This window comes from Mucor mucedo (assembly GCF_025094135.1).
Source record: "Mucor mucedo strain NRRL 3635 chromosome Unknown EV154scaffold_1, whole genome shotgun sequence".
In the NCBI taxonomy this organism is placed as follows: domain Eukaryota; kingdom Fungi; phylum Mucoromycota; class Mucoromycetes; order Mucorales; family Mucoraceae; genus Mucor; species Mucor mucedo.
The window spans coordinates 65,620-76,764 of NW_026252285.1; the positions used below are offsets into that span (position 1 = coordinate 65,620).

At 36.6% G+C, this 11,145-nt stretch overlaps 3 protein-coding genes across 3 annotated transcripts; 1 reads left to right on the forward strand and 2 right to left on the reverse strand.

Annotated features, from left to right (window-relative positions):
* Positions 1-1,055: 1,055 nt before the first annotated feature.
* Positions 1,056-2,829, forward strand: EV154DRAFT_557490 (uncharacterized protein; the record flags this gene model as incomplete). Its single annotated transcript, XM_051605432.1, has 2 exons — positions 1,056-1,061; positions 1,390-2,829. 2 exons carry the CDS (start codon positions 1,056-1,058, stop codon positions 2,827-2,829), a joined length of 1,446 nt encoding a protein of 481 aa, XP_051463582.1.
* Positions 2,830-8,327: 5,498 nt separating this feature from the next.
* Positions 8,328-9,528, reverse strand: EV154DRAFT_597569 (uncharacterized protein; the record flags this gene model as incomplete). The annotated part of the gene is made up of 3 exons (XM_051606998.1): positions 8,328-8,653; positions 8,762-9,181; positions 9,237-9,528. The coding sequence occupies 3 exons, from the start codon at positions 9,526-9,528 to the stop codon at positions 8,328-8,330; spliced, it is 1,038 nt and encodes a 345-aa protein (XP_051463583.1).
* Positions 9,529-9,654: 126 nt separating this feature from the next.
* Positions 9,655-10,650, reverse strand: EV154DRAFT_557493 (uncharacterized protein; the record flags this gene model as incomplete). The annotated part of the gene is made up of 2 exons (XM_051605433.1): positions 9,655-10,021; positions 10,076-10,650. The coding sequence occupies 2 exons, from the start codon at positions 10,648-10,650 to the stop codon at positions 9,655-9,657; spliced, it is 942 nt and encodes a 313-aa protein (XP_051463584.1).
* Between the last annotated feature and the right edge of the window lie 495 nt (positions 10,651-11,145).

Here is an 11,145-nt window from a genome sequence, read left to right on the forward strand (position 1 = left end):
TACCAGTGGCTTGCCATTACCATTTATGATACTTACAATTATTGAGGATGGACATTTATAAAGCTTATGGCGCTGTCTCAAGGGGAATAATTATAAGGTTTTTATTTTAGCATATTTGGTTAAGATATATGTATAAATATAATGCAATGAAAAAATAATTTAAGTTGGGATAATATATATATAAAAGATTGATATGAGTTGATAGGAGTCGATAAAGAACTACCTGCTTAGATTTTTGATTTTTGATTTCTGATAATTTCAACTGCATCATTGTCAGCGCCGAATTTTCTTTTTACCGATAAGGGCATTGTGGTATTTGACAAAATATTACATAGAAAAGTAATGAGATAAAAGTATATTTTTATTAGGGGTAAAAATAGACTAAAAGAACTCTGCTGCTATGAAATAATTGATCCTTTCTATATTGCACAAATCTCCTGAGTTTTAATGATGAGTCAACCTTTCTGGTTTTGGAATAGATCTATACTTTGTTTCCCGCCTTGGGTTAAATGGATACTACTCGTTAGAATTGTTTCCAGATAACGTTGTCCCATATCAGTGGATCGGGAACATGAGTATGCTAATAAATCTTTAGTATTACGAGACACTTATTTATCAGATCATGCAACGGTTACTGTAAAAGATGCATACTTGTTTGTCAAGTGTAATTGGCAATAGAACATAATAGTTGAGCATTTATTCAATATCTTTGTGACGAATAAATTACGATCCCAAATATAAAATGTCTTGTCGATATTTGTATATTTCGTTGTAGAAGCTAGGTATCCATTAATTTATACACTATTTCTTTATACTCTTTATCAGCAGTATAATTATATCAATATATAAGTAAATGAACCATTTATATTAATAGGCCTTCACACCAAGACCGTCCAGACGGTTTTTTTACCGTCCGGACGATTTTGATTTCCTATTATAGATTCTCAATTTAGAAATAAATCGTTCGACCAAAAAGTGCAGGACCGACTCTCGTCCATGTCCTGCACTTCGACCCGGTTCTCAAAAAGGAAAACTTATTTCACGAAACATCAGAAATGATTGTTTTTATTTTATTTATTTTGGATATGAATTTCCATCTCTTATTTTTTTCTTTCACTTTCACTTACACTTAACTAAACGTACCTGTAAACCATGTTCAACGACAATTTTTTTTCCTACGTACCCGGTGAGCAGAGTTTCAGAAGAACCCAACCTGAACAACAACAACAGCAGCAACAATCGCGACAACAACAGCCTCAACAACCTCAACAACAGCCTCAACAGCCCCAACAACAGCAACAACAACAACAGCCTCAACAGCAACAACAACAGAAACAACAACAGCCTCAACAACAGCCTCGACAGCCTCAACAGCAACAGCCTCAATAGCAACAGCCTCAACAGCAACAGCAACAACCTCAACAACCTCAACAACAACAGCCTCAACAGCAACAGCCTCAACAGCAACAGCCTCAACAGCAACAGCAACAACCTCAACAACCTCAACAACAACAAGAGCGCCAGCAGCAAGAGAATCAACAACCTCAATCCCAACGTAGACGTCATGTTTTAGTTGAGGAAATAGAACAAATGGACTTTGGGTTTGACGGCTATTATGATTCTGATCCAGAGCCGAGAGGTGTCGGTGAGGTTGGAGACGGAGAGGGTGAAGATGGAGAGGGTGAAAATTTCAGCAGCGACGATGACGAGGATATCCCTTCTACAAGCGCTAGTAATACCACCAACAGCGCTGGATTACTACATTGGGAAGAGTTTCATATTAAATTGCTTCTGAGCGTTATTCTAGAAAAGGATGTTCATAATAAAATCAGAAGAGCCGGAAAGAACAACACCTTGAAGGGTAGTATCTGGTCGCAAACCGTGGAAGATCTGAAAGAACATCCTCAGTTCAGGCAATGTAGTCGTCAATTTCAAAACGAAATTGATAGCAACAAATGCTCATCCAACTATCGAAAGTTGATAAATAAGTATAAGTCACTTGCTGATCGTCAATCGCGCGAAACTGGACGTGGGGGTAGTCGTAACACTGATAATTGGGTTCATTTTGAATCACTTAAAGCAATATTGATTAACGATGCCAGTTTCAATCCACCTGTCACCGGTAACTCCGGTTCAGCATCTACACGTGGTAGCATTACCACTTCTTCGAGAAATGGGTTTGTAGTTCGAGAAAACATTTGTTTAAGAGGAGAGGCTCGGTTTGAGGTGGTTTCAGAAGGGATCGATTCACATACCAGCAGCAGCAGCAGCCCTAACCGAACCCGCAACACCAACAACACCAACAACACCAACAACACCAACAACACCGACAATACCGACAACACCGACAACACCGACAATATCGACAATATCGACAGCACCAACATCCCGAACAGCAGAAATGATCGCGCTCACGTTGATTCCAATAATAATGCTGATAGACAAACAACCCCAGCTCCATCAATTCATTGTTCATCAGCAACAGGTTCGACAAATAGAAATGAACCAGTAGATTATACGGATGCATTGGCACACATTCGTGAGCTTCATGAGCAGATGAGAGAAGAATTGCAGAATTCAACTAGGGAACTTGTTGCAGCCCTTCTTGGATCGGACGAGGAAAGGGCCCTGAAGAGAGCTAGAGAAGAGGAAGAGATGGAGATAATTCGTCGACAGGAACGAGACCGTCAAGAAGAGATGGAAATGCTGCGTCGACAAGACAGAGAAAGACGAGAAGATATGTTATATCGTAGATCCCGGGATGATGCTTTGCTTGCCGAAGCCAAAAGAGCAAATGACATCTACGAATCTAGATCAAATCAACAATAAACGTTCAATTATATTAGTTTATTAAAGTTCATTGCGGACTTCCGTACGTCTTTCTTCAGCTTTTCTTTTCAGTTCTCGCATAAGTGTAATCATCTCTCTTTCACTAAAGTCACTTTCAGATAGCTGACTGATCGTGAACTCGGCACCATCATTATTATCGGATAATTGAAAGGCATCCAACATTCCATCATTGCCGTGAAGCATTTCACCGTCATCTATACACAAATTGTGTAAAACGCAGCATGTCAAAATTGCTCTACAACATCTGTTTACGTCTTTCAAGTACAAATGCTTGAAGAGAAATTTCCATTTCATCACCAGATCAGAGAAAGCATTTGCAATCAATTGTCTTGTTGTGGAATGTATTTTGTTGTAAAGTTTTTGACTAGCTGTGAGCCCGCGTGATGACTGCCTGACGCGAGAGGCGATATAGGGAGTTAGCAGCTGAGGCAAGACAGGATACGCTGCATCTAAACCATATAACCAATTAATCAAAAATTAGAGAGATCCTTAACAATAATGTAAAAGTATGTACCTCCAACTATAAAAGTTCTCTCCAAGCATGTGGTAGCTCCACGGAAGATTAGATCGTCGTAAAGAGGACTTCTTTTAAATACTCGTGCATCGTGAAAGCTGCCTAAACACATCATGATAATTAAGTAAGACGTACACACTCCATTTTGTAAACTTACCTGGTAAGCCTGTTAAAATATTGATGAATCGTTTCTGGTCATCGCAAACTGCCATAAGACTCATACTGATTCCACCTTTACGATCGGCATACCTATCACCGTCATTGGTCTTTGAAGGCTTATGGATCGAAAAAAGTTTTCCATCGATAGCACCAATGACTTTTTCCAATCTTCGGTGTCCCTTCTGGGTATCTTTTGCAAATCCATTCGCAATAGATCTAGTTCTTTGAACAGTTGTAGGCCATGTAATCACTCTGTTCATTTTATCGGTACTCATAGTGCCGATGAACCTGTCCGTGAAATTGTTATAGCTACCGTGACTACAACCAAACTGTTCCTTCGCCATTCGATATCCAAAATGACTGTTGGAAAATCTCCACATAACAACAGCAACTTGCTTCCACACAGGCCAAGTGGTATCTCGCTCGGAAAGGTTCGCGTACTGTTCAGTTTCGCTAAGCTCATTAACAAGCAATTCGAATGTACTTAAGGTAACTCGATAGTGTTCCTTAAACGTACTTTCTCTTACTGCTGTACCACTGCTGTCGAGAAGAGGTTCGTCCGTCAAGCTAGGATGCACGATAGTTCACCATTGTCTCTCCGTTCTACCATCATTACTTCTCCTTCTGACCAAAGTAGCTTCCATATGTTGGATACCACCGTTATAAATACAAAATAAGACATCGTAGTTCATAATCTGAATGGTATTGATAACATTATGTACAATTCGTTGCTGCAAAATTATTTTACATTTGTTCAACTTCTCCTCGTCATTCTCTTTTTTTTGTTTAAGGTAAAGTCGTCTTTTTCTTGCTAGTCTCTGCTGCTTCAACATTTCGTAGCTTTCGTCCTCTTCCTCATCTCGAAGGGAGTAAATGACTTTGGTAGTGTTTAAACGTGAAACAATCTGGCGGTGTTCGTCCATTGGATTGCTGGAGTAGCTGGTGTTAACATATTATTAGTTAAAGTAAAAAATACCGCCTAAAAAAATTACCTTTTCTGTCGTTTTGTGACCCAATTACACAAAATATTTTTTATTTTTTCGAGAAATGGAGAAATATAGCTCCTGTGTTTTCAAAAAAAATGTGAAAACTATGCGACAATTTTTTTATAATTAATAACATATATTCTCGTTGATATATCCAAAAAAATATTATTTTCACTCATTATTGTGTGTGCTACATTTTTTCAAAGTTTCCAAAGCAATGTTACCTAGAGCTTGAGGAAAAACATATTTCCGTCCAATAAGTGTCATTGTATTATGAGTGATCATTCTATATTGTGGGCTTCACATTTGAATATGCTATTATCAACAAGTCTTGTCTATCTTTCTATTTTTTATTTATTATTTTATTTTATTTTATTTTATTTAGCTTTTTTAAAGTATGCTCTTTGAAGGGAGGCCGATGTCTAAATAAAAAGTGGAAACATTAAATGTTTTTTTTTACCTCTGATACTAATACAGAGATGTTATACTATGTCTTTCAGCCAGGATCAAAAACTATAACTACTGATACGTAACTACAAGAATTAAAAACAAATGAAATGTATTTACATTATATTCCGTGGAAAAAAAATCGTGTGTCATTGAACACACAAACGTACTTGTTAAAATTTTAAATCACACTTGGGTCTATCACATTTTACATTAGTAAAACAGTGCTTAGCTTATTTATCCGTTCGTTTGTTATGGCTAATACAGACAAAAAGAGCAAGCTTTTTTTTTAAGAAGAAGAATTTAAGCGCACTTAGGAAGTTGACTTTCTCCATTATGCTTTATGCTTTGTTAATAATGTCATGCATGAATAGAGAATACCGTGTCAAAAAAATTAGGCCTCTTTTTTTTAAAAATCTCCATGTCTTTAAAATGTTAAAATCAGTGAGCGTTTGTCAAACAAATAAATACAGTGTTAAAAGAAGAGAGGAACTTATGCTATTAATGCTTCTTTGTACGTTAACGTGATGTTCTAATTATTGGTAGGCTGATTCTTTTATATTTAGCGAAACAAATTAAGAAACAAAATTGTGCTTGTAACAAAAAAAATGTACTCAAGTATCTTCCTGTATAAATTTTATTCGTAAAAAATTAAAAAAAAAAATCCTGTTTGATGTAAGAAGGTATGTTTTTAAACGTCAGTATCCAAAGTATTACAACTTTATCAAAATGGAAACATTTCTGATATGAGGGCGTTTTTATGAATATCTTTTGCCCGTACAACGCACAAAATCTGTGATGGATTATTAAGCTTAGACCATAGTAACTAAAGTCAAAACGTATCTGTATCAGTATGTAGAAAATAGTTCTTTCTTACATTTTCAATGATTGAATTTACTCACGTGAGGTTATTACTTGCACTGTTTTTATTTTTTACATGCATACAATTTGACGGCGCACCCGGGAACTACTGTGATTACCATATCAAATTATTTTAAAGCCTTAAGTTGGCCATATATATCGTAGTTAATTTCAATCTTCCTAGATCGATATGAATTTATTGATAATAATAAATTAAGCATGTATTTTAGTTATTTAAATTGTGAAGCTTGATAGTGTGTCATCATCAATAGGAAATCAAAACAATACCAGAGAATGAACTGCACACATTTTGCAATCATGAGAAGTTATGTCCAAACAATTAATTATACTCAAATAAGAAATAAAACGAAGTTTGTTATGATGAATAAAATTAGCTGTTTCAATGAGTAGCACTTGGTAGTTATGTAATGTAATTGTAAATACATATTTACACTTCGCATATTTTAATATATGAAAAGCAATCTGTGAATGTCAGACATTTTTATTTAATAAATATAGTCATATTTAAATTGTTGCCAAAGCGCTTTATTCCTGCTGGTTTCTCTGGGTACTCAGCATCCACACTCTTTTTAGATGATCTCCCTTTTCCTCTCTTTACGTCACTTAAGTTTTTTTCAGGAGCTGGTAATTGGGAACTTTCGCTTTGTTTTCTTGGCCTGCCCGGTTTCCTTTTAACTTGCTGTTGTGCCACATCATTGATTTCGTTTTGTAGCTGTATTGGATAGTTCATTTTTGCTCGTTTACCCTGCAAGTGAATATGGTTAAAACAACTTTGATATATCCATTTGTTTGTATACGAACCAATGTATTTAACTGTTTTTTTGCATCATTCGGAGAATCTATTCTTTTTTTGGATGGGTTAGTTTGAGAGGAATCTTGATTTGTAAATACTGCGTTAAAAAGAGGGAATTTTTTTTCAAACAAGACTTATAGTTTACCGTAAGAAATATGATCACTATTCATGGAATCAGGATATGTAACATCCGGCGCATTAAACCAAATACAATTTCTGATCCATTAGACGACATAGATGTATTCCTTTTTCTAAAAAAAATGGATGCATCGAGCTTTCGGATATACTGTTTAATTTGGTTGAACGAATAGGTCCTATATCGGCCGATGATGATGTCAATAGATGATTCACATTGTCTTGGATATGAGATGTATTCCCATAATCACGAGCTTTTCCTTTGTCACGCGACTTGAGACTTTCCAAGTTATTTGTTAAGTGTGGTACATATAAATCATCGGTAGTAGTTACTTCACACCAACTAAGAAAAATCCATATTTGGAAGGTTTTTTGAATCAAAAAAAATAAAGTTCAAAGTTCAGCCAATACTTGATGGTCAAATAAAAAATAAAGTTGTAGTTACAAACTACAAACAACAACAATTGTGATCATCCGAAAATTTCTTATTTACAGTTTTTTTTTATTTATGTTTCAGAAGGCACTTGGTTTTTGTAGCCACCAAAATAGGCTTCCATTGATATAGTTGAATTTTCTTCTTTCTTTTTCTTCAACACTTTTTAAACGAAAGCTAGGTATAAATTATAGATAGACCATTATCCAACACTCAATGTTTAATATATAGCATGATAACGTACCCTTAACAAGGCTATCAGTCAAGGTTTATGCACCATTCCATCGTTGATCCTATGTTTAAGATAATGAGACTATATATACTGTAAGTCTTAAAGTATACGCCTTATAAAAAGAGTAATAACATTTATCATTCTTTAGTGGTCTATTGGCGTAAGCATAGGTCTATTGTTCATAAATATATATAAAGGTATGTCCTCTTTCGCTTTTTTTATTATTAATTCTAATGTATGATTATAATTACAGGTAAGATTTTCCTTCTATCTGCTGTTTTTCTTTAAATCCTGCAATCATAACTCCATTACAAGCAAATATACATAGATATATCTATTTTTTCCCCATTTTATTCATTTCTCTCTTATTACAATAATAAAACACGCTATTTTTTTAAAATACATTTCCACATAAAAATATGTTTGTATTCCTTTTTTGTATAATGTAAACAGAAATAAAAAAAAGTAAATGTTTGCAGTCGGCTGCTTAAAAACTGGCCTATTCTTAATTTAGAAGGTTTTCTGCACCAAACCTTAATCCATATTTGATTTTTTAAAATTCAGAAACATCAGTCGGTGTGTTAAGTTCGAGGCATAGCCGAAGAACTAAACCGATTATCCGAAGGGAGGAGACTCTTGTTTTGTTACCATCTTTTCTTAAATAATTCGAATATTCAGAAAAAACAATTATAGTAATAAATGATCATTTGGTAGTAATTATAAACCTTATCGATGCAGAAAAAAAAATAAAATAAATAAATAAGGGTGGGACAACAAAAGTCTCCTCCCTTCGGATAATAAGTTTAGTTCTTCGGCTATGCCTCGAACTTAAGTAACTATTATCCTCCAATAGGTCGGAGGCTCTTGCTGTGTGTACAGAGTAAAGCGACTCTACTTCACAGAATAAGATCCGTAAAGTTGGTGGCGGAGGCCCTATTCAAGCGGTAGTATGTATCAAAGATCGAAGAAGATGCCCAGGAGCCATGGGTGAGCACATCATCCAGTTTAGCGCCATCAAGAATGGCTCGTGTGGAACCGATAGCCCAAGCCTTAATTGTCTTAGGACTGGAAGTGGAAGCTGTAAATGTAGTGCTAGCTCTACACAAGATGGACGTGATTTGTTTGCTAATGCGTTCAGACCCGATTGCTTTGTGGTGGTCGGTAATGTTGCGAACCAATGCCGTATATAAAAGGTGTGGAAGTCGATCATGTGAACGTATAACTGGGGGGAGAGAAGCGAAGCGATTTTTGTATTGTGTATACTACGTAACCGGACAAAGCATAATGTTTGAGTGGGCAGAAATATTCACTACTTTTTCGATTGGCCTACCAGCCCGTTTTTCCTTAGGTGCCAAAACCACCAAACGGAGAGCGTCTTTGACCACCAAAGTCTTGCTATCGTCGATGCGTTCAATATCAGATGGACGTAAGACGCCGGTGATACCGAAAAGAAAACAAAGTCTTTGTGTTATTTGTAGAAGAGCCATGTCGCAGTTATCACCCCAAGAAAGCATGACATCTATAGCTGGTTGTAAATTGATCATAGGAAAATCAAAAAATAGAATAGCGTTACTTTTCAAAGCGGAAAAGAATTCAATGAAAGCAGGATTAGTTGTTATACTATCACGTTGAGTTTGTTCATGTAATTGTAAGATTGCTTGTTTGTATTGTAAAATAGTGGCGTAAGACCAGTTGTGATGTACTCGGCCATATGCTAAATAGTTAATGATACCAATATCATTAACGAATTCTAATACATTACGGTTGTGTTGGTTACCCCAGTCTAAAAAACCGCTGTTGTGTACCATTGTATCGTTTTGGTTTAAGTGTGACTCGGTGAGGGTTGAAAATAAGAGAGGAGAATTCCTCACTGAGAGTTGAAGGCTCGTTTGTCCTGTGTTGTTTAGTGGAGTCTATTGAACCACAGGCCATGCCATTAACTGCCAGTGTTGGTTCTTCACCAAAAGCGATTGAGATTGGCCTGGTGCCGCTAGAACCTGAACTCTCGGAATCAAAGTTGGTGGATGCTGTCGAGATAACTGTTGCAATTGGGGATACCAGATGGCTCCCATCCAGTTCGGCGTGATGATTGTGCATTCCTTTACATGGTCCATTTGTATCTTCTGTAAAATTAGAGGTATGAGATTCCACGGCGGGCAAAGGTATGGGTTTTAGAATTCTGTCCGACGAATGGACATTGCATTGGTGGCTATTGCCAATTGGTCAAATTTCCAGGTCACGAATTGTAAGCATTTGTTGTTGTGCCAAGTAGCAAAGAGGTCGATCGTGTGGCGTCCCCAAAGTTGGTCTAATTGGTGAAATATGGTGGGTGTCAAGCTCCACTTCAATTTTTGGTCCAGTTGTTGGCGTGATGGCGTGTCCGCGGGGTTGAACATCGTTGCTACGTAGTCCACTTTGATACGGGTGTTGGTCTTCAAGCATTCCTGCTATAATCGCTGTGTTAAGTCTAGTAACGGTTGGGATCGAGTTCCGCCAAAATGGTTGATATAAGACACGACGGTTAAATTGGCGCAATAGATTTGAATTGCTTGCCCATGGTAATTTGGGTTGTGGACGATGAAATAAATTACTAATAGTTCGAGATAATTTTTATGTTTTTGCTGATCTTCGGGCTGCCACGTACCGTTCATAACGCTGGTACCATCTACTATTCCCCATCCGGTCATAGACGCATCGGTGTACAGTTCGTGGTGACTTTTCTACGGGATGAAGGAATGACAATTCCATTGCTGCAGGTGTTGAATCAACCATAGTAAATTCTGCTTGGCTGGAGGTATCAGTGTAATGGATGGGCGTTTCGAATGACGCAATATATTGGCCTGTTGTATTAATTGACGGGTGTGCAAACGTGCTGGAAACACTGCTAATGATGTTGCTAGAGCCTTCCCTACGAATGATGTCAAAGCCGTCAACTTGACTGATGACTGATGCAGTAGCTATTGGGCCGCTCGTCGTATGTCTCGTATATTGGCTGTTGGTACCGTTAGTGTCGTGGTGTCCGTGTTGATCAGAAATCCTAGGTGCTGAATACACTGAACAGGAGTTAGTTGTGATTTCTTGTGGTTGATTAAGAAACCAAAACTCGTTAGTTTTTGTAGTACCTTGGTCGTGTTCTTTAACGTTGCCGCCGCTGACTTGCCGATGACCAATAAATCGTTGAGGTAAGCTGAGAGTATTATCCCTGAGTGTCGTGCCCATTTCAATACCGGTTTTAGTACCTTTGAAAACACCATTGGACTCAGTGAAAGGCCAAAGGGTATTGTCCGGAATGGATAAGTGTTGTGTGATGATCTGACTTACTTCTTGATAAAAACCATAATAAAAATAACATTAGATACACTTGCATCATACATCTAACACTAAAATATTAATACCTCAGCATCAATACTTTATAAAACAAATACACCTCTTTAGTCTATGTACTTCTTTGACTAAAATAGTGTAAGAAGACACTGCACTAATTTAGTACAATTCCATTATGCAATAATTTTATATTTTAAGTTCAGACATCTTATATATATATATCCTCGACTCATAAACAAGATAATCTCTAATTCTCTTTTAACTGAAATATAGCAAACCAACAGTCTCAAAGTATTCCTACTTTTGTTTTATTTTCTTTTGTCTGAATTTATACTATCCAAAACACCACATTTTTTACTTTGAATTTTGTTGAACATGTCTCAAAACAAC